At 45.0% G+C, this 24,535-nt stretch overlaps 1 protein-coding gene across 5 annotated transcripts in view; it reads left to right on the forward strand.

Moving 5' to 3' along the window:
* The first annotated feature begins 7,940 nt into the window (after positions 1-7,940).
* SPIRE1 (spire type actin nucleation factor 1) overlaps positions 7,941-24,535 on the forward strand; it is an 871,368-nt gene continuing 854,773 nt past the window's right edge. For 2 of the 5 annotated variants that reach the window (XM_069620832.1, XM_069620833.1), the window contains exon 1: positions 7,941-8,465. In XM_069620832.1, the coding sequence (XP_069476933.1) occupies positions 8,174-8,465 (292 nt within the window). In that variant the 5' untranslated portion in view covers positions 7,941-8,173. The remainder of the gene's footprint in view (positions 8,466-24,535) is intronic. The other 3 variants (XM_069620834.1, XM_069620835.1, XM_069620836.1) reach the window with 2 other exon arrangements.

Below are 24,535 nucleotides of genomic sequence, written 5' to 3' on the forward strand. Positions count from 1 at the left end.
ACACTGTTTCAGTATGGGAGTCCTTACGAGACAAGGCGTCAGCTAGTCGATTGAGTGACCCCGGAATGTATGTGATCTGGAAGTCATACTGTGAAAACAGATAAGCCCATCTTGCCTGTCTGGAGTTTGAACATTCCATCTCTTGTAAGGCCTTCAGATTCTTGTGATCTGTGCGGATGAGGAACTGATGACGGGCGCCCATGAGGAGGTGCCGCCATTCTTCACAAGCCAATTTCATCGCCAGTAACTCCTTTTCAAGAACAGAATAATTGAGTTGACAGGGGGAGAGAGTCTTAGATAGGTAGGCGACCGGGTGTTCTACATCCTGGAAGGTCTGAAGCAAAACGGCCCCAACAGCAATGGCAGAAGCGTCCGTCTCGAGAATAAATGATAGAGTCTGATCCGGATGTTGTAGAATCGGGGCTGAGCAAAAAAGGCTTTTCAGATGAGAAAAGCTCTCCTCCGCCTCAGTGGACCAGGAAAACGGGTAGGCCTCCTTTTTGAGCAATCGGGTAATGGGATACACAACTTCTGAAAAGCTCGGAATGAATCTCCTATAATAATTTGAGAGACCCAAGAACCGCTCCACCTCCCGAACAGAAGTAGGGGCTGACCAGTTGAGAATGGCGTGTACCTTGTCTGGGTCCATGGCGATCCCTTCCTCAGACAGTACATATCCCAAATAGTGCACCGAAGGAACAGCAAATTTGCATTTTTCTGCCTTCACCAGAAGATTGTTCTTTTGCAGGCGATTAAGAACTTGCTTGACTTGTTTGATGTGATCCTCCAAGTTAGATGAAAAAATCAAGATACCATCCAGATAAATGATGACTGATAGCAAAAGCATGTCGGAAAACATCCGGTCCATAAATCTCTGGAATACCGCTGGTGCATTCACCAATCCAAACGGCATTACCTTATATTCAAACAGGCCCAGAGGGGTACGGAATGCAGTCTTCCATTCGTCTCCTTGGGCAATCCGTAGCAGATGGTATGCGTTTCGAAGATCAAGCTTGGTAAATACTTTAGCCCCTTGTACAGCCTCAATGATGTCAGTGATAAGGGGCATCGGATACCTATCACGAATGGTAACCTTATTCAAACCCCGGTAGTCTATACAGGGTCTAAGATCGGTGGAGTCTCTCTTCTTAATGAAAAATAAAGGGGCTCCTGCAGGGGATTTTGAAGGTTGTATCAGGCCATTCTCCAAATTTGTATCTAAGTATTTCCGAAGAACCTGTTTTTCCGTTTGTGTGAGAGAGAACATCCGACCAAACGGAACCAGGGCATTGGGTTCCAAGTCGATGGTACAGTCCTCTGGCCGATGAGGCGGCAATTTGGCATTAAGGCACTCTTAAAAAACTTCAGAAAATCCTGAGCAAAAACTGGGCAATGCATGGACTCCCACGTGATTGTTGGGAAAATCTTGACTGGCTGTAGATCTCTCCTACTCTCTAACCGAAACCAGTTGGTAGCGCAGTATGGGGAATTGAAGCTTAGCTGATTCTCAGACCAGTTTATCAATGGATTATGTCTACGGAGCCATGTGATGTCCAATATAATGGGAAAATGGGCGGCCCTGATGATGTCAAAACATAAGGTTTCCTTGTGTTGGTCTATCGTCAAAGAAAGCTCTTCCGTAGTATGGGTAATAGGACCAGAAGACAATGGTGTCCCATCCACTCCTTCAACCTTCTGACCTTCCTTCCCTGGTATCCGGCGGAGACCCCCCTTGTCTGCCCACAGGGTGTCAACAAAGTTACCCGCCGCTCCACAATCCAGTAGGGCTAGGGTATCAACTTGTCTGTTCACTAGGTCAAGATGAACAGGAATCACCATGAGTCTGGAGTCCTCTTTAGACTCGGAAGATGCAACTGAAAGAGAGACATAGGGACGGTGAGATATGTTGGGAGACCCCTGGTCGTTTCCTACTGACGCCGAGGGTATTCATTTCCCCAACCTCTTGTTTGGCAATTCTGTGCAGTCCTTGAGAAGATGTTGGTCTGAACCACAGTAGGCACATAATCCTTTTTCTCTTCTGCAACGTCTTTCAGCAGCTGATAACGGTGCTCTGGTGGCGCTGATCTGCATTGGTTCTTCGGAAGAAGCAGCAGTAGAGCGCCCAGGGAGTGAGTGTGCAGAGGGTTCTGAAGGATAACCTGGGCTTCTTTGTTTGCAACGCTCCGCCCTTCTTTCCTGCAAACGATACTCTATGTGAAGAGCAGCCGCTAGCAGGTCTGAAAAAGTGGGTGAACAGGGAGACCTGGCCAGTTCATCTTTGATTTCTTCCTTCAATCCTCTCCTGAATATGGCATATTGTGCTGTCTCGGGCCACCCCGCTCCAGCTGCCAAGGTTTTAAAAGAGGAGATGTAAGACAATACATCTAGAGAACCTTGTTTGACATTCAGTGAATCTTCGCAGGCGGTAAAGGACAGTTCTGGTCGTTCAAAAGTCTGTTTCAGCAAATTCTGAAACCCTGGAAAATCCTACAAAATGGCGTTTCCACTAGTCATCAATGGTGTAGCCCAAGACAGTGCGTTTCCTGTCATATTTGAAATTAGGAAACCCACCCGGGCTTGATCTGTAGCGAAGGTACGAGGCCTAAAAGTGAAATAGACCATGCATGCTTCCAGAAACTCCTTCACCTTTTTGGGAGATCCATCGAATTTCCCAGAGGACAGCGCCATGGGTGGTAATTCCGGGGGGCAGGTTCTCTAGCTGATACCATCTGTTTAGGCAGAGCATTCTCGGTCTTTACTCCTTGTAGCTCTTGAGACATTGCTTGACAAGCCTTCCATAGTTCTTGAACCTGATCCTCAGCAGACATCCTTGAAGCTTTTGGCGGTGCAATCTGTGATGAGTGGTGCAATTCAAACTCTTTCTCCCCCACAAGCACACTCTCCTCACCTGAGCTGTCTGAGTTGGCGGTCTCTTGTAGACGTCGTTGTGCAAGGTAGTCTCTTTACTTCTTGTGATGAATGTGCTTGTCATGGAGGGAAGCCACAGTGATCGCTGGATGAAACAGCTGTCCCGTGACTCCCTTCCGGAACCAAGCCGGAATCAGGGAAAAACCCAAAAGGGAAAAAACCCTGCGAAGCAGTGTAGACTCTTAAATCCGATGACAGAATAGTCACTGAAGAGAGCAATGGAGCAAGGCGGATTGCTGAGTAGAAGAAGTTCAACCGTCTAAACCATGTAGTAGAGTCAGGGGAGATGGAGGCTCCTTGTGGCAGTTAGAATATATGGCAATGGTTCCAGAAAGAGGAAAAATAGGTGTGTGCAGCAAGCCAGCTCGGAGGAGCCAACAGGAAGAGAGAAACGGGAAGGATTCCTGTAATAGGAAGAGAGAGAGAAACTGAAAATAGGCACACCGGAGTACCGCCCGAGTAGCGGAAGGAAATAGTAGCGTTCCGAGGAAGGAAACAGGAACACAGGAGGAATCAGGAAAGCCCTCTGGCAGATCTGAAAACAGGTGGACGGCAGAGGACCGGAGCGAGGAAAACCCGGAAACAGGAAGTGTCCAAAGTGGGTTGCAATGCAGCGACTACCAGGAGGCGGGGAGTTTAAATACTTCCAGCGGTGCTGCGTCACGTAACTGGGGTTGGTAGCAAGAACACAGAGAAAGGACTAAAACACCCTACCTCTGTGTCTCCAGCTCCAACGGGGATACAACCGCCAATTACGGCAATGGCCGTGACGGCGGATGACATGAACCCAATACTAGGCATTTTTTTAATTTGCACTACCTTGTAAAATGTATGGCATTGTTTTGATTTAAAAAGTACCTTTTCATACAACGTATTGACAGTAGGGATGTAACGGTATAACGGTATACCGTTAAAGATACCGTGAACCACTTAATTGAACAATAATAACCGTCACATTGTTTATACCGGTATACCGTTTATACCGTTAAGTGTGCTTTTCAATCTGATTTGGAAAGGCTGCAGTAAGCAAGTGCTGCACAGTCTTGGTCTTGCACTGTTGGATGTGCCGTCTGCCAAGTAGTTTCAGTTGGAGCAGTTTTTAATGCCATTCCATAAACCACACATGCCTGACATAAAATCAATATGTTAGCAATAAGAAGAATAAATACAGTGCCAAGAAGGAAAAGGGTTTACTTTGGGATGGCGGCTTTGGGATTTATATATTTATAATGGATATTGTTTGCTAAACATATGACAATGGGGGATTTCCCTGGTTCCATCATTGAATTTACATATAATAAGTCACACTGCGAAATTCACTCAGCTCTGTGGGTATTCCCTGCTGCCATACCAAAGGGTAACATGTCCGTGATTACTGAACACCTTTTGGCCCGCAAGTAAACTAAAGGCTGTAAAGTAAAGAGAGCGTGTGTGCGTATGCGCACAAGCGTATACTACCATCAGCATCCATTGATCTGTGGCATGCAGGTTATCAAGATGGCAACATGTTCATCTTCACCAGTAGCCAATGGGGGAGCTAAAAGCCTAAATGACCACTTAAGAAAAGCTATTCAGTTTGCTTTGCCAGTCGCAGCAGGGCTCCCCCCACAATCCCCTCCTCCTCTTCACACGTGTGTTTGGTGGAAGCAAGGGGTGGCATTTCAGTGGAAAGTATGTTGAAAAGCCCAATTCTGGCCCTGGGTGCCTGGTTTTGTTTGTGATGATAAATCTGACAATTTATGACCTTTTAGAAAATATTTGTTAAGATTAGTTAACTCCACCTGCTATACAGCGATAACCATGATATACCGTCATTTGGCAAGAAGTTTATCGTACCGTCATAAAACTAATACCGTGACACCCCTAATTGACAGTACTTGTGATTTAAAGTATAGATCAGTTACACATGTGAACGCACATTGAAGAAAATATTTCAAACTAAGAAATAACGTCAATGTTTGGACGATAAATCTACAGTGGAACACTTTGGCTTCATTTCAAAATGGGTAAATTATTCAATTTACAGAAACACTCTTGTGTCAGTGATCCGTCAAACTTATATTGATCTAGGGGAACAATATGTTATATTACCCATCTCTACTTGAAACAAATAAGATAAAGTGTTCATACTTGTTACTTGGATTTCGAGGGCGAATTGTAGCTCGAAGTTCGTGTATAAGGACCATCATCATTCGCAGCATGGATCTTGTAAGACAGGCTGCCCTGATGTCATGCAGCTCGGTAATGCATAGTGGTGGTGTGTCTTTTTCGTTAATGTAGGCCAAGCAGCGAGAGTCTTCTCTGCAAGAGCAGTTCTCCACCAGAGTAGGCAAAAGCTCTCAATGAAAGCAGGTACACCAGGTGGAAATGTCTTTGATGCGACTGGGTTCAAGCTCCGGCAAATTGATCCTCATGACTTTCACTCGATTCCACATTGTCTCCAGGTTTTTCTCTTTCAAGGATCTCCTCTTCTGAGTATTCGGGCTTGTATATGTAGAGCGGAATTGTTGCCATAGTTCCAAGAAGAACAGAATCAATATAGAGGCAAATTAACACCTTATTGTTTGTGTAAAGCAATGAAAAGAGGTTTCCCGTTAACTTTGAATTTTAAAAAAAGACAAGCAAAGAAACAGCCAATGTCACAAAAGCACGTCGTAAAAAGGCAAGACTAGTAGTCTCAAACTATGAAAAAAATCCCATGGACAAATGTTTTAAATATGGTTTGGAAAATACCTCTGTACATAATAAAAGAAATGAAAAGCGACTTCTTGGCTAATTGATTTTAGGCCGTATAAGTATTTGTTCTCAGTGTGTCGTCCTTGGCAGAAAGCTGAGCAAAGCAGAAACAAGTCAGGGAGGCTCGAAATGAAATACACTGGGACTCATTATGATACTGGCGGTAGCCGTGCCGGTATCATTTTTTTTCTGGCGCCCGTGAATGGGCAATTACTGGGTCATTACGGCCTTGCCAGACCTGGTAATTGCCCATTCGTGGGCACCAGAAAATATTCTTCCCCATTCTCATTGAGCCCTAAAGGGCTCAATGAGAATGGGGAAGCCGGATGCACCGCCACCATTCGTGAATGGTGCCGGTATGCCCGCCAGGTCAGACCTGGCGGGCGAAAAGACACCCGCGAGCAGAACTTGTAGTTTGCCGGTCCGGTACGAACGGTGCCGCTAGCTTACCAGCGCCGGTACTACTGGACCACCAAACTTATAATGAGGCCCACTGACATGAAGGAAAAAGAAACTCAACTATGTGTGATCAGAAAGGGTTTGTTTTTACTTGTCGAGGAACAAGGCGTCTTGCCATTTCCATGGAGACACATCGATAGATTGCACACAGAGACGTTGACATGAGACGTGCATTGGTGTTGTGAAATGGGGCGTGAGTGTCTAGTGATCTCAGCATTAGGGGTGGGCGATCTGAATCAGTGCCGTGAGGTCGTTTTCGCATGTGTTAAAGTGAGAAAAACTTGGGTAAGTTGCATTGGAAATTTATTTAAGAACGATCGATGTATGCTATGAAACACATGACTGATCCATTAGGCCAATAACATTTCTGACTGAACTACCCCTTTGAGCGCCTCGGCTGGGATCAGCAGACCAGAAGTCGTCATATTACATCACAAACTAAAGTGGAAATGAAAGACTTCACTGGGATGAATTATTATTATTATTAGGGTATTTTCTGAGCGCGGACCTAGCTTTGGGAAGCAACAGAGTGCTTTACAATCATAGAGTGAAGAACAAGGTTAGGGAGCAGAGAAACAAGGGAGTAAGGATCTAACAGGGGAGGGAGACAAATTGTCAACAATGGTGTCTACAAGTAGCCAGGGGAAGAAACAGTGGGGATCAGATAGCCCTGTCTCAGGTGTGGTGGGGAGTGGATGGTAGATGGACCTAGATTTTAGGGAGGAGCCCTTCCTTGAAGAGGAGGGTCTTGAGCTCCTTCCTGAACTGTAGAAGTGAGGGGACAAGACAAATGATGTGGCGAAGGCTTCAGGGTCTTGGGGCAGAGACAGAGAAGGCCTGTCTTCTGGTGTGTTCCTTCCTGCACACATGAATGGGTCCATCGTTTTGGTAGGAGGTGGGATGGTTTACCAGAAGGCCTAGCAGTAGATTTCTGGATCATTCCATGGTCGGGTGACAAGTCCTCTATAAAAGTAAGAATGGTTGGAGGGGAGGTCAGGTTAGGTTATTACAGTGGGGTCACATTAGGGGCAGGATGCTGTTTCCTTGACTTGCAAGCCAATGAATAAAGAAGCCTATGTTTGACAGGTATGCAGTGATAAAATTGCAGGGTGTCCCCAGCATCCTTTACATGGATTGCATGGATTGCGGCTGCAAAACCAATTCCTTTTGCCGCGATTTTGACACATGGAACCGTTTGACAACACCTCTTTAAGGGAGGACGACCCACCACCCACATACGGATTCCCCTCATGAAATGCTGCACCCTGGCACCCCTGTGTTTTAATCTATTCACCCAGCCAAATCTCCAGTAGGAGCACAGCAATAATAGGAGAGACGAGAGGGGGAATCTGGAAAATAAGAAACATTTAATAAGAAATGATATCAAGATTGTACATTCCCTTCCTGTGGGATTCCTCTCATTTATAAATGCTGTAATATTATTCTTGTTTATTACCCAACGTATCGACATCGGGGTGAAGGGCTGCAGCAGCAACCCCGGAAACTTCGAACCTGAGCCCTGCAAGTTTAACATAGCTGCCTGTGGCTAAGTCTTTACTGGAAACTATCCTGTCAGGAAGAGGACGGTAGAGACGGAGTTCAGAGTCTAAAAGAAAACGGAGGCTGTAAGAAACTAAACAGCTCCCGGTAGTTTATCACCCAGGAGATGTGCTGGGAGGCAGGCATGTCCTACTCAGCCGCGAGGTTCTACCCGCCGGTCCCAGCAGGGGGCGCGCGTGGCCGTTGAGAGAGGCCGGTAGTCAAGGGGGGAGAGGCGGCGTCTGTGACAGGAGGTTGCGCTGGCAGCAGAGGAGGAGGAGGAGGAGGAGGGGGTGCAGCAGCAGCAGCAGCAGCAGCAGCAAGAGACGCCGCCTCCTGTGTTGCTGCCGGGGCTGTAATCGCAGCCCGGCTCCCTGGCTTTGGCTGTGGCGGATATCCTCCATTGATTTATCCTTTGACCCGGGCGGGTGGCGCCGTGCAGGGATGCAGCGAATGGCCCCGCCGCCGGGAGAGTGACCGGCCTCAGCCGCTCGCTGTGGGTAACCCGGGCATGGCGGGCAGTGTGCGCGGCGAGGAGCGGGCCGCCGCCCGGGAGGACTCGGCGGAGAGCCCGGGCGAGGAGGAAAGCCCCGGGGAGACGCTGAGCCTACGGGACATCTTGCGGCTGTACAACCAGCCCATCAACGAGGAGCAGGCGTGGGCCGTGTGCTACCAGAGCTGCGCCGCGCTGGTGCGGGGGCCCCGGGCCACTTTTACCGGCCCCGCTGACATCTGCATCTGCAGGGATGGCACGGTCAGCACCGGCCTGCCGGAACCCCACCGGCCTGGGGGCGGCGCCACAGGTAATGAGTGCTGATGAGAATGCACCACCTGCATGCACTTGCTACAACCATGTACCCCACTGCCAGGACAGAGCTCTCTGCTAACGCCCACTAGTACACAAGTCGCTCCACCTTGCTCATGGCCCTACAATGTATTCCACCAATTTCAACGGCCCCTCTTGCCCATGGCACTGCCGTGTGCATAATTCATGGGCATATATTTACTAGTCACACCCAGAACACTCCTGTGCCCATTTCCACTTCCCATAACACTAGTGTGTCCCTCCCTGCTTAAGAACCAGCAATGTCTCCTTGTGGGCCACCCATGTCCACAACTCTTCTCTGTGCACTGCCACCGTTCATGCCCATAGCTGCCCTGCCCACCGCGGACCTCCTTCCAACTTAATACAGAACTTCCCCGCCCCTTCCCCTCAGAGCAAAGCTCTTGTTACCCGTCCACTAACCCAGTCCAAGGCACAGGGCTGTGCACTATGCCATCCGTATACCTTAGCCCAAGACCTGCGTGACTGACCTGACCATGACTGGAGGGCATGCACCGTGACCCGTATTCCCTGCCTAATCCTTCTGCATATCCCTGCTTTAAATTCCCAATGCTTCATCCCCAAAATAAACCAATCCCACGAAACATGTGGTGCTTTTGCATGGACGGGCATATCTGCTCGTATGCATAACCCTCCCGCCGCAGCCTGGGGCATGCACACCTACCCTGCATCATTGTAGTAGTGTCCCGTGGCCCAGTAAGGTCGGTGGACCTGTCCTCGTCCTTAAATATGGTCTCTCGCTCTTCAACGTCTCGCAATCCTTTAAATAGCCCCCACACCTCGCCCCCTTCTCCAAGGCTTTCTATTCAGCCTCTCACCATCACCGCCCGAAAAAGCTCGCGTATCTCAGGTTCTGACATTCCACTTCCTTTATGGTAGGTGCCGTAAATATGAAAACAACTGTGATGCTAACCATTATCAGCACTCTAATCCTCCCCCCGCCATGATGTTGTTTCTTTACAGCACCACCCCATCTTCCTCCTTTCCTGTATAGCACCCGCTTTTCACCATCACACATATAAACTGGCTCACTGGAGGGGAGGGGGCTGAAGCCCCGCTTTGCATTGTCTTTAGTTTGGGGGCTCCCAGCGTTGCTGGGCACTCTACACAGTGGAGCCTTTGTGTGCTCGCTTCTCCCATGGGATGTGGGATGACAGCTTGGCCGTGCAGCCAGTCCCCCCCACCGTCACAGAGAGAGGTGGTTTGTTTTGATGAAGCTGGCCCCTCCCCCTGCCGGAACCCATCATTCTGCAGAATTGTGGCCACTGTAGTTGGGCATAGTGGGCACTGTTGAACCTCAGAGAGGACGCGCTTAGTGGGCAAGCCCAATCCAATTTTGGGGGAAACAATGGGTAACAACACAAAGAGGCCCATGATGCAGAGTCCCAGCAGAAAAGCCAGAGTTTCCTGTAGGCAAAATCCACCACTGGCTGTAGGGGAAAGACAGTAGAGGACATGGGTGGGACAAGTAACCTATGTTTTTGTTTCTTGTGAAGTTAAATCAGTGTTAAACTGCACCGATTAAGAGCTATCGGGTCCCTGACGCTTTCTATGTTGGGATAGGGAACATCACCTGCTGGTTAACTGATGGTTCTTTCCTGTGCACCGTGTGTTAGTTACTTGTGCATATTATAACATTGTATTTTTTTAGAAAATTATTTAATTGTAATGTATCCATGTTAATTGGGAGTAATTACATATATGTATGTCTCACATAGTAATTGTACGGTATATTGTGACAATGTGTTATTTATTCGAAAGGTTTACTTTTGAACTATAAACGCATAAAGAAATACGAAATTCAGAATTTACACACATTGAAAAGGTGAAAGCAAGTCGACGTTGGCGTGGTTTGTGTATATATATATTTTTTAATGCCACTGGGCAAATACTTTCAAGTGCTCTGCGGTCGATTAAGGGTCTCTAGGGCCAGATGTGCTTCCAAGCACCGTGCTATACATGCCAACCCTCCCGATTTCTTAATCAAAACATTCTTTTTATTTTTTTTTTATTTTTTTTACTTTCTCCCCTCCCTAAAATTATCCCAACCCCAATGCAAATGTTTGGGAACATTTTATTCTCCTACCCTTTGAGAGAAAATCTTCCTCCCAGATGCTGTATGGTGTGCTGTTCTTGAAAGTGCTACGGTACCTGTCGGATGGTGGGGGGCAAATGTAATTTGCCCCCCACCATCCGACAGGTACCGTTACATTTGCCCCCCACCATCTGACGGGTACCGTAGCACTTTCAGGAATCGTAGAGTTCGCACAAATCGCTTTCACCGGAGGGAATAATGCCTATTGCGTCATTGCAAACATATGAATTAACCGCCTGAAATGATTTTTAGACGCCCCCCTTTGACCATGCGTTTGTCATGCATACAGTAGTTTATTGGGCGGCCCTCATTGCTCGCCGTGCCAAGCATGATGTTGCGTTTATCGAATGAGATGTTGATGTGTGAAGGCGTCGCGGTCCCACGTCCATCCGCGGTTGTCGGCGTGGCCCCTCGCCCATTGGCTGCGGCTGTAAACAAAGGACGCGGCGTGTGCGTCCGACAGAGGCAGGCTGTGCAAATGGGCCTCCTGGGCTGGCGACCACCATGATGGGGGTGGGTGGGGGTGGGGGTGTTATCCCGCCCTCGTGCATATCAGGGCCTGTCACGCTGATGTCTCAGTGAGAGGAGCTGGAGTATTTATTTTTGGTAGCGTGTCGTTTATTCACCAGTACGAAATGCCAAATCGTACACAATCTCTATTTATTTGGATTCCTGCTGTACTTAAACGCCATTTTAGGAAGCCAAATTGGTATTCATTTAATGCAGACTTCTTTCAAAACTTGGTGTTTTCTTAGACGGTTAAGAAAGATTGCAGACCCTGGCCGTACTCCTTGCAGTAGAGTTAGGGGCATTGCCTTTGCTGCCTATCGCCGCTTCTTGTATCTGGCAACGTTGCAGGCTGGGCTTCTTTCACACTTCTAAGTAGACTCGGATTACAAAGGTTTTATATCCCCACATGATATGAAGTGACGTGTAAAATACAGTTGTGAATATGAAAACGTATTTTGGAACATTTACAGACGAATGCATGTTTACACTAAATTGGAAATCATGTCTTACAATTACATGCATATTTAGTAAAAGGGTACAGTCTAATAAAAAATAAATCTGTATACCTCGACAGTTACAGCTGACTCTCCACTTGTCGAATAATAGCATCCATTTATGTTTTCAGGCAGGCCTCACTGAATATGTATGACTGAAATTTGCATATAATTGATTTCCTTATAGAATACTTTACATTGGTCCTCCTGAAAACGCGATTAGATTTTAACGTGCGTTAGATGGACGAGCCTGGTCCTATTTACATATTTTCAGTTGGACACACTTCTTTCTTTGTTAAGTCTTGTATTTGTAATTAAGTTCTCTGCTCTGATTCATTCATTTGAGGATAAGCTGTTGACGTTGTGAATGAAGACGTCGTGGCGTATCTCTTGGTATTTTCCCGACTGTTGTCGCAAATGTTCAGGGCTGGTTCCCTGCTTCCCTGAGTATTTCCTCTGAGCTCATCACGAAATGGGGTCGGATGGCTATGTATGGTGTGGGGGATTGAGGTATAATGCATTTTTTTCCTATATAAGAGAGGTGATCCCCCCCCCTTTAATTAATCATTGGACTGAAAGAAAGAGGATTCACTCCCATCTCTGGTGGGAGTACAGTTTGTTCCAAAGTTCTCTGCCATAGAGGTGAAGACGTAGGGCTCCAAGGAACAGGCAAGACCCACCCCCAAATCTTCCCAAGGTAATATTTGGGGTGATTGTTGGCTGGACAAGACATACATACTCTTGAGATCTCTTGCACGTAGGACCCTTCAAGCTGGAGGTAACAGAACCCTGCAACTGCTCTCTACAAACCTTCCTGCTTAGGAAGGGCAGAAGAAAGGACTTACCTTGTCCATACAGACCCCAGACTGGGTCTGCCAGCTAAACAGAAGCAGCCCAAAGCTTGTCTGCTGCTTTGAAATGCTTTTGAAGAAGCTGGTTCGACTGTGCTTGATTCACTTCGCGCCACTGCAGGACTTGCTTACCTGCTTTTCGGTTTTCTCAAAGCCACTTGATCCCTTGAAGCTTATCGTCCTGAGTGGACTCGACCGCAAGCACAACACCATGAAAACAGACTCGCTGTGTCTCGACCACTCATTCGATACAATAGAAGAATCGTTGCGACCAACTGCAAGCCATCCAATCGACCCGTTTCAAATGCTGACTTGATACATTGAGAGCCTTCGCTTCGATTCGTCTTGACACTGAATCGCCGTTGGGAAGCACAACTCGACTGCAGACAAGTGCACAGAAGCCTGGCTCAACAGTCTTGAGCTCCAAAGACAAGTATTTGATTTGAAGGTGCTTTGTGGTTTTGTCCCCCTGGTTCACCCTAAAGCGCCCTAGTGACTTGTACGACGCCCCCTCCCTACCTTTTTTGAAGACATCCCCAATAACCTTGACGTTTGCTTCTGAAATTAGTTCCTGTGCATCCCTGGCATCAACCCAAAGTGCCCCTTTATTACAAACTCTGCATTCTCTATGTTTTCATTTACAGGGATTGGTTATAGTGTTTTTAACTATTTTGTATTTGTTTGTTTAATCAAGGTACCTTATTTCTATAGAACCTTGTTGGCCATTCATTTATTCTCGCACTGCAGTACTATTGTTGTTTGGATTGCTCCTTACTAGCTCACACCTCATGTACCAGCTCACACCTCATGAAGTGTAAAGTCTGTCCTCGGCCCACGTTTCCAAAAGAGACGAAGGAGGTTTTACCTGTCTGTGCCAGTTGATAATTGCGATCACTGCTGGTTTAGTAGTAGCGTGGGGCTGAGTAGGAGATGTATTCACTACTCGTGCCTGTGCTCCTTCAGAGCAGTAATTTCATCAACGATCTGGCCTCTCGCAATCCCTCTCAATTGACTATGTAACTAGTGCTGATGGCAGGCGTAGTCCAACATATCTGGAGAGCTAGAGATTGCAGACCCCTGTTCTAAATGTCACAATGACATTTCAATGCAGCAAATAGCATTACAGATCTTAGTTAACCAGGGTAAGTTTCCATGCGTTGTTGTAGATCTAAATACAAGAAGTTAATTTTTAAGTATCATGTAGGGACAGAGCACTAAATTAGTTACATTATTTATCCAAGTGGCACGTGGATCATTTCATTCATTGTTCAAATTACATTATAACGTAGTTCTGGCCATCATATATGCTACATATGGTGCATTAACCTGCATTTGATGGCATTTCGGTGTCATTTGAGGGTGCACTTGACATATGATGGCAGGACCAGGCTATATGAGACAATGCTTTACGTGTAAGGCAATTTCAGTCATTAGGTAACATAACTAGGGCATTTAAGCTGTGATTGGCATATGAGGACACTACCTGCACGTATGAGGCTCCATTTTTCCATATGATGATTCTCTGTGCTCCAGATAAGATTTTGAGGTGGGAGTATTTTACTCCCTATTTTTAAACTTTGAGAGTAAATGTGATTTTGACGGAGTAAAAATGAGTTTTCTCCTTTGCAAGAGAGTAAAAAGTACATGACATTCTGCTGACATGTGCAAAAACTGTATGGAAATCGTTACCATGCAGCAGCTTTCTGCATCGAGACAGAAACAAGCAGGCTTCTCTCACAATGAACAGATAACGCTCATGGAGCAGTGGCACAAACACCCTCTCACAAATTGAACAGATGAGCACTAACACAGAGTTTCCATTGCATATAAAGAAAGGGCACAAGAGCAGTATAAGCTTTTAAAATGTTTCACACACAGAGCAGATCAGCTTAAGTAGGAACCGTGCATGCTTCATCCATACAAATAGAAAAGGCGAATCGGGGCAACCCGAATGCAAGTTTAATAATGTTGAAAAGGTGGTGATCAGTGCAAGGTGTAAGAAAAGGTGGAAGATTCCCACACAGAGAACAGATCAGGAATGTGTCTGCACATTAGAAGCTCCTCTCATATACAACAGGTGTAACATAGCCTTGGTGTTGCATACTCTACTCCTAATATAGAAAAGATATTCTATGGAGCTCAGTAGGTAATGCTTTCCTCACATAGAACGGGAATATTGCGAGTCTTAACAATGCAAGTTTACCACACTTGGAACAGATACATTGTGAGTCACAACAGTAGAGGGTCCACTTGCATAGAGAAAACTGCTTGGGATGGAGCAGTGCAAGCACCCCCACACTGAAGAGGTAACTTAAGCGTATCCCCACAGCAGTGCAATCTGTACTCGCATATCACTGGAACATCATAGCCCTGAGCAATCCAAATAACTGTCACCAAGAACATGCCCAGCAACAGGAACAGTTAATTGCCTAACATCCTCAAAGATGGAACTAATCTAACATTGACAGCACCTAGTCAAATTATTCAGGCTAACTGAAATCGGAAACGCTGTGCATAGTAGGTATTTAGTAAACCATAATTCAAAGGAAGTCAGCCCTAGAAAAACAAATAATTTCTATACCAATTCCCAGCCATTCTGCAGCTGGTTCACTTCCTAAAACATGCTGCAGAAGGGAATGTTAATCAATAGCGGGGCCATAGTCACTCCATACGCCTTTCATTATTTCTCTACGGTCTGACTGTTTGATCTATTCTGTATATGTTTTAATTTTAAAAACCCCAAAACCTAGCCAATTACACAGTAGAGCAAACATGAATTGTATTGTCTGTTTTGAGGTTCGATAGAATTGTCTTTTCATGTTTAATGAAAGTCCTTATTTCCTGGAACTATTTCTACCACCTAATGGTATACCAATGTTATCATACAATGCAGAGACGTAAGGACTCCTTGCTAAATTATTTACCTAATCTCATGGTCAAATTTTGGCTGGACTGGGTTAATGATTTGTTATTTATATAGTGCTTTTGGCAAGGCACTATACACAGAACATATTTACATACAATTCTCACCCAACTGAAGTTGTTACTCTTTTATCAACTGCGGAAGGACGAAAGGCTGAGTTGGCCAAGCTGGGATTCGAACCTGTGAACTGCAGATTACACACAGATCGCAGAAGTGAGCATTCAACCGACTGAGCTATCTTACCGGCTAACATCCTTCATAGGTTGGTAAACTATCGATTGAGGCATTATAATCACAGTGCCTAGAAGTTGAATGAGCCATGCATGAAGCTCTACATCATAATACCTATCTGGATTATCACTACAGGGACAGGTTTTACTGAGTTTCTAATTCAATTTATAAATGTAACTCTTTTTTTTTTTGAACGGCGCTTGAGCTTCCTGGAGAATCAGGTTTTGGATGTTTTAATCGTGACTTGAAGATTTGAAAGAGGCTGTAACACCTGTAATTGGTGTAATGACAATCGCTCACCCTTGAGTAAAGACTATGCTGCCACTGGCCATTTATAGTAATGTACCCCACTGACTGCAAATCAAGGTTGAATCGATGTAAACTAGACATTACATATTCATAATTTTACACTGTTTTTATAATTAGAGTGTAAATAAAATTAAGTGTAAAAATGATTTGCCTCGCAAGAGTGTAAAAAGTATGCAGCAGGCAAACAAAAAATGAAAATTAATAGGACCCGGTAGAAATAAAACTGTTCTAAATTGTAACTCAATTTTCCATTTTATTAATTATACAATCCTAAAATGCTTGGAAAATAAATATGCACAGTGCTCCATGAGCATCTACACACAAAACATAGCAGAAGCTGTATAGGAGGAAACTATTCCTTAAATGACTGTGCGGGTTCTTTCTGAAAGGCTTCAGAAAAATAAATTCTGTTTCAGAGGCTTTTCTCCATGGCTTGCAAATACATCCATGTGGATAAAACCAAGAGAGTCCTGGTTTGTCAAGTAACCTGACTTTTGCACCACCTTCTGCTCTAAACCTGTGCATAAATGTATGCAAAAAAAGTCTAAAGCGGTCGTATTTACAAGATTTTAATGTGCAAAACTGCCTGGTACGATGCTTATCTGGAGGCCTAGTGACTTTACCAAAGTAGTGAAGAAGTATTTGTTCACTGGCATTCCAGTGGATGGCATTTGAGGCAGCAATGGAATATGACCGCAGTGCCTGCATGTGGGAGGCTGTATTCTTTGGTGCCCAAGTCATGTCACCTCCATTCCTGGTGTAATATCGCTTCCTTTGATGCCTTTTAAATTTGGCATGCTAGCCAATTTGGTGAGAAAAGAAAAAATCCCTGATCTGTCCCCTTTATTCCTTTACTTGGATAAGTCTACTTTGGTTCATTGTCTGTGGTGCCAATAAGTCTTTTTAGTGGTTGGTGCAGAATTAATGGTGTGGTTCTAGTCTAATGTACTTTGAGGGGTCAGAAATGTGTGGCGGACAACTTTTGTGAAGGTTTTTCAAAAGATGTAATTTTATTAAAGTCAAAAGGGTTTGATAAACGTCTCCGTATCCGAACGAGGATTTCCCTGTCTATAAAATAAACTAAACGAAACACTCTAATAAAAGGATTCTGTCCCCCACACTTGTACATACAATAAATAACACAAAGTACTACATAGCAACTTAAACATGACAAAATGAACAGTTGGCTTCAAGATCTGGTAATTGTTCTGCTTTGTAATCTGTGTCAATTCCCATTCCCCATATTCAATCAGTGTTTCAATCAATTGTTCGAAAAGAATAAGGAAATCCAGTAATATAACCAATTTCAAATGAAGTGCCTCTTCCACCAGTAAGTTTCCCTCTTGGGAATAACCAACAGTTCAAAATGTTCAGCAAGTGTTTTGCCTCTCCACTGGTGGTAGAGAGTTCTGTACAACTACTTAGCAACCACAAGGTATAATTCCACAGTGCATCAATGTCCGCAAAATTACTTTTGGCAGGATACTTCTGCAACATTTTCTAATGCACTTTCTTCAACAATGTTTATTGGTCGAGGTAATTCCACAAAAATTAATCATGAACTTCGATAGTCTTGCCACTTCTTCTTCAAAACCTTTTTAATAATAATACCACAGTACTTCAATGAGGTGTGCCTGGTCCACTAACCTTCCAGGCCTATTCTACAAGGTCCCCTGACCTGGTGTAATCTCCTGCCAGGACATTATGACACTGCTACAAGTACTTCTGTAGCACAGTACTGCTTTGTTCAATTTATAAAGTCTTTGACTTTCCACAACCTCAGTATTGACTACTTTGAGGAAAACATGAGACAAATTGTTGCTGTTTGTTGCACACTTTCGATTGCCAACTGCAATGCAGGCTATGCTTCTCTCCTTCTGAACACCTTCTGCCTCTTGTTTTCCCACTCTGATTTTTACCAAATGCTGATATTGGGTTTCTCCCACTCCTGCTCTTGTTTGGCTTATGAATTGTTTATTCAGGTCAGCTCTTTCAATTGCCTCCCTTTCTCTTTTGCAATGGGGCCCACACACTAAGTTTCAGAGAAAAACCATCCACAGATTAACCAGAGCCGGTAATGCTAATTGTCTGACCGTACCTAAACATAAGCTTACCACTATTGGTGGCAATAGCTTCCCTGTAAAGGCCGATAAATACTGGAGCGCTCTCCCTCAAGATTTGAGGGCTCTGCCCAACCCTTCCTACACTTAAGAAGAAAGGTGATAAAACACATCATCGTCACAAACCCTTAGCCTCCGACCGGATAGATCATGCCCGTTGTCCCTGTTCACCTACGTGCCTTAGCAATACATGGAGGCTTTGACTAAGCATGGCGCATTTCTGCATACTGCTCATGCTTATTCTTGCAACTACAAGGCCACTTTATCGCTGTATATATCTGCACACTCTGTATACTCTGTACCTATGTAATTTTTGATTATATTTTCATGCTATGTATATTTGTAACTATGTAAGCTTCGCATTTTCATACTGCTGCGCCCTCTTACTTATGGGTTTGGTGCGCATAACAAATGAATAAACAAACAAACGCAGCTGGTTGCTTATCAGCCCCCTTTTGGCTTTGGCAATATTGATTCTCTCCAACTAGATTTGGTTTTGGCAATAGTTGCTGGTTGTGGGTTTTATAAATAATGACCTTGAGTGTTGCTGGCAATTATTCTGACCTCTAGATTTACCATTACTCTGCCACCTTCTCCCCTTCGTATCAGCGTAAGATTCAGAATGAATATCTTTTGGTTTTACACCAGTTCAATATATATATAATTTACTTTTCTGCCACTTTGGTTCTTGCTTATTTGTTCGGTATTCAAAATGCCTGACTTCGCCTAGTGGGCAGTAACGGAGTGCTCCGGGGTCACAGGTGCACTCACTGGGTCTGGCCTGCGCATCCGCTCGCTCCGTTGCTGTCGGGTTCTCCACTTCTACTGCTTTGGGCGAATTGGAAAACTGCTTTGCTCGCTCTTCACTCCACAGGCTTTCAGGTGCTCGCCTGTCACCCGAGCCTGCCTTATATTGGGCAAAGAGTCCCCTCTTCACGCATTTCCCACTGCACGATCCCTGCAAACATGATCCTCCGGTGGAAAGCTTTCACACGAAACACTTCCTGCTGTGCGACCTCTGCAAACAGAGTCCCTGAAGGAAGAGACCCTCACAGAACCGATATCCAGACAGCAAATGTCAGCGGCCCTGGTGTCTCTGCTGTCCTTCAGCTGCAATCTTGTTGTGGAGTCTCGGCAAGCACTCCACCTTACACTACTGCTGCTACTTTCTATGGCCTGCACCCGAGGAGCCTTTTTGTACCTCTGTCTCCCTCGGGCGTGAGTTATTAATCTTAATGCTCTGCAACCTGCAGTTTAGCGCCTCTGCATCCCTCCTCTTCGTCCCAGTACGTTTGGCAATGTTAAAGTCATTCCTTTTATGGGAATAATTGTTACAAACTTTGATCCAATCCTTAAACCTTCTACGGTTTTACTGAATGGTTTTGCTTTTTAGGGAAATTATGATTTTTAGAATCTAACATGATAAACTTTAAAGATTCATTCTTCATATTCCCCTGTTGAATATGGGAGTTTTTGCCTCTATAATTAACCCTCGAGAAATGATACCTCATTCTAATACTGGGTTGATTAGAACAGTTTTTACCACCATCAGGATGATTAGTTTTAGCAAAGGAGACCTTCTTCTGGCAACAGACCATTACAAACTCCGGTATTACTGACTCTTCCTTCTCAGAGGAAGAAAAATACTGCGTCACTCCCAATGGAATCCTCCCTTTTCCTTGGGGACCTTCTCCTCCCAGGTGATGCACCTTGGGAGCTACTACCCAACACCACTTCACTACCCGGGGATAGGATTTTGTCTTCTGACTGGGTGAGTTGCAAAGCTAGTTAATGCATTACTTGAGTGTGAGGCTCCACTACAAGTCTCCTTTATGAGAAATGATACTTACCTAACGCCTAATCTTGTATCTACCATGCAGGTAGCAACCAGTGTTTTCTATTGCCCTGAATTTAATGTTAGTATTTCCACTGAAACCACAGCTCTTACCTCTCCCTAGTATTTCACATAGATCTAATTGGTGTATCCTCATCCTTTTTAGGACATATCTTGAGGAACTATCTTGAGCACATTATGAAATTTAAACACGTCCTGCCCTGAAGATGGATTTAGTATAATCCGAAACACGTTGGCACCCATGACCACATAGGAGTGTTTTTATGATGATTATTTGAGCAGAATATACTGTATTGCTCAGAACTGTAAAATACACATGTTTTCATTGTGCCACATATATGTGTGTGGTTGATACCTTGTATGAAGCAATTTAATTCTTTTATATATTTTTTGTGGTTAATTTGAGTCCATTATTAGATCAGTTGTGATATTGTTTTTTAAATGCACCAATGTATGTTCTCTTTGAATTTGTATTCCACACTGTGCCTTAACAGTGTGCTGTAAATTGATTGTGTGATATATAAATACTACTTTTACCTGTTCAAACCTGCCTCGGTTCAGTCTGGTGGGACTTGACTGTGTGCAAGCAGGCGGACAAGGTCATGTAAGCATGGATATGCTTTATTAACTGAATATTGGTGAAGTAATGATTGAATCTTATTGTCTCGGAAAAATCTACAGCACTAACCATTTGGGTTAACTGGCTCCTTCAAGGAGATTGTGAATCCTGCCTGTTTGTAAATTATTTTTGGGATTGTACCCCTTTTGGAGTGCAGCACAGGGTTACCGGCTGGCAACGTCCTGTGTTTGTCTTGTGTTCTATTTTAAAACCCATACATGAAAACTCTGCTGAATTGGTTTTTGGGTTCGCCACAGAAGGAAGGCTTAGCATTTTCTTGCGAAATATATTCCCTACCGGTTGCACCTGGGTGAGGTTATCCCAACCCAAAATACCAAGGCCATAAGAAGCCACTGATTTAACTTTAGGTTTTATATACAGGTGGGTCAAGGATTGAGATTCAAAATTAGCACAGAAAATCAAAATTCCTCCAATGGCTTGCAATATCCTTATAGTTAACTAGAATAGGTAAGATTATCAGTAAAGTGAATGCCCAGATAGCCAAAGATGAACTTCAGCAAAAGGCGCACCAGCCATATGAAAACCACGAGTCTCTTCTCAGTGTTTTCCAGGAACCAGATTTTTCTACTGTTTCAGTTGTTAGCGGCTTTGTTAATGTCTATGAAGATTTAAGCACATACAGGCAGAATCCCCTGCGCTGACACAGTGATAGGAAGTAGAGCAATGATCTTGACGCAGAAAGGCAAGACTGCTTCAGGTGACAGAATGTGAGTGAGTCCAGGTGCCCCTCCAACAAGGGTGGAAAGCCTTTCGACATTTGTGTACGTGGTTGGAAACAATACCGGACGTAGTTAGTTGCATTTGACATCTGTCGGCTTTACCTCATCAATTCTATATTCAGCAGTTGTCTTTGCATAAGGTCCATTGGAGTTGCATCTTGCTTCCATTGGACCCTTTTGATTATTAAATGAGCACAATTGAGTGGATAAATGGCCTAAATAAATACCCAGAGGGCCGAAACACGTGTTGGCTGTGTGCTTTACAATATTGTGTATGGCACTTTTATTCGCAATATTTCTTACTAGCGAATAAATCAATTGCAAAACAGCGCAGTGAGACTGCTTTCTTACTGCTCCATGCCCCAGGGAGTTCTTGGAACGGTGTTACTCCCTATTCGAGTTGCGGCTTGCTCTCATTCACTTTTTCCCTTTTTCTTCCGGAAGTCCTCCAAGTCCCAGAACCCACTAATCCTGCATTCTTTCACTTTGTCTATACACTCCAGACACTTTTTCTTCCAGTTCCAGGCCTAAGCATTTTCCTTTTGTTTTCACTTTCTCATCGTTTTTGGAAACTTCTCAAAGTTCCAGTAGGCACCATTACTGCTCTTGTTCCATTCTCCACTGTGCTCCAAGAACCTTTCCTCATGGTTCCAGCAATCTGCGTTTCTCACTCCCTTTACCTTCTTGCAGTCACTACCAGAGCTAATCTCAACCGTTCTCCTTCCCGCTCCCTCTGGCTGACTCTGTCTTTCCTTCCCCTTTGAGCCAGAAGGGCTCACAAACCTCTCTCCAGCTTGGGTTGTGGCCTCTCCCCTACCTGTCCTAGGCTCCTCCTGCCCTTCTCCCGTTCCTGTCCTGGAATAGCCGTTAGCTGCTTTGCTCTGGCTGTTTGTCCATCATAACTTATCCACTCCTAGCACTCCACCTACTCCATCTGTTCCTGTGGTACTGTTCTCTCCTGCTGTCATGTGGGCCTCATCCTCGCTCTGTCCTCGTTTCTGGTGATAGGGTCTTATCAGACCTCTACCAACTCGCCATCTCCTGGTCCGTCCTCTGATATTCTCCAGAGCATTTCCTCTGCTTCTTGCACTGCAGTTCCACCGGGACTACCTCTATGTGCTCAGAACACTCTCTCTGAGCTTTGCGAACACACTCTGGGCGGCAGCATCATGTGGTCAGTCAAGGAGGAAAGACTCTTGGTTCCGCCGCTCGTTCATGGTCTGTGATGGCACTTCACCACAAAACATGCATACGTACTTTGCTCCCCCTACGGCAGTTTGCCTGAGCAAGAATTGTGATGGGATGTAATAATGAGAAGTGAGTGGCATGTCTGATAAGTGTTGCTCCTCTGTTGCACGGAATGAATTGGAGTCTCCTGAAAATATGTGCTGCTCCTCTAAATCGTGTTCTTTGTTGCCAGGTACGCTGCACTCCGTCGCTGTTGTAGTGAACAGTGATAAGTGACAATTATCCTTCGCCTCTCTGGGGGATGGCCAGCCCGGAACAATTGAAATCGGTGCTTACTGTCGTTTTGCAGAGTTTCACATGTCAGCGTGCACGTTGAAGCCTGTTAGCGGTTAGGTATGGTTATATGCATTTGAGTCTGCCCTTGGGGTTGCACTGCATCTCCCCTCCTCTCCCTGCGCTATTACCGCCTCATTCCGTGCACCCTCTACCACTTCAGCCACATGGCCCCTTCTCGATCATTCGATACTGATCGTATTAACCGCAGCCTGCCTGTCCTCCCCATCTGTTAACCCACTAACAAAGATCTATATTCCTGGCACAGGCGGCTGCTGAGTCCCTGGGCGCGCCTGACCTCGGTTTCTTCTGCCTCATCCCCCCACAGAGATCTAGTACATGGCAGGGAGCTCCGAGAAACTGCTAGCTTCCGGTAGGTAACATTGTATTTTTGACGTGCACTGTTGAAGCTCGTCGTTTCTGCTAAACACTATGCTGGGCTTATCGCAGAGAGTTCCGTTGGTTTAGGGGTTGCCTTGAGAGTTCAAGGGCAAGGTCACGTTGCCTCCCTTTGCAAGAGCCCATTGTGTGATTGGTTCCTGACAGAGGGAAACGCGGTCATGCGTGTGGTGTAGACAATGGCGTTCACCTTGTACACAGAAAATACTGATCACTGTGCAGTAGCTTCTCCCGAGATTGCACTCAGCTGTGCCAGTGATTGTCAACTGTGCCAGAGAGTAGTTCAGTTTGTGCAAGAGTGAGTGCTAGAGTGAAGTTTCAGTTGTGCCGCAGCATAATTTTAGCTCTGCCAAAGACAATGGTGGCGCTGGAGAGTGAGCCAAAGTTATTGTTATATAATGTCGTTCCCTGTGGCACAGAATATGATAGCTTTTTTATTTTTTCACTTTTTAAAGACTCTCCCCATCGTTGTGATGCAGAGTTGGACTATTGTGCAAAAGATTGTCAGTAGTTGGGTGTTTTTTCTATAGTGCGTTGTTCACCGTTTTTGGGATTTCTCTCATGTATCTGCAGTCTGTGGTTGTGGCACAGTGAATCTGTCCATTCTCAAAGAGAATATGTTGGGATTGTGACATCACATATGTCCAATTGTGCCAAAGAGGTGGCGATGCGAGTTCGACTTTTGATTGTGTTAAAACTTGCTGCAAACTGCATTGTTGGCTAAAAGTCATAACTACGCTGGACTCTGCTGTTTAGCGCACAACAGTTGGTTAGGCCAGACCGTCCATATATTTATTTCTAGCATTCGGCCTACCGGCCACTCGTTGGCTGTTTGCACATTATATAATGTTTTGATTGGTGTTTTAATGATGCATATAAATTACTCTGCAAGTAAAACTAGTTTGTCCATAACTTGCCATAGAAGGGGGAGGGATATGCTTTCTTTAAAGGGTACGCTAACATATATTATAGGGTGGCGGTTAAGGTAAGACAGATTTGCATAGGAAACCCGAAAAAAATAATTGCTAATAACGGTTGACTCGTGCAATGGATTTGGCTGAAATTCTGAAGACTTTTAGATATGCATGGGCCCTTCCAGACTGCACATTTTGGGAAAGATTTGTTAAAAAAATAAAAAAGTTATTAAGAAAAATAAATTCAGTTTCGGCCTACTGACCATTCATTTTCTGATAGACAAAAAAGGACAATTTATTGCTGGACCGCACAGCCCAAAACGCTGGATGGATTTGGACCAGGTCGGAAACAACTTGGGCACGAAGCATTGACTTGCTATCCTTTTAGGGTTCTTTTGTGCAGTACTTTTACAAATATTTGACAGAGAGGGGGGGGTCCCGTTCTCCA

Source organism: Ambystoma mexicanum, chromosome 5q (assembly GCF_040938575.1).
Source record: "Ambystoma mexicanum isolate Mex_15411 chromosome 5q, UKY_AmexF1_1, whole genome shotgun sequence".
Classification (NCBI taxonomy): Eukaryota; Metazoa; Chordata; class Amphibia; order Caudata; family Ambystomatidae; genus Ambystoma; species Ambystoma mexicanum.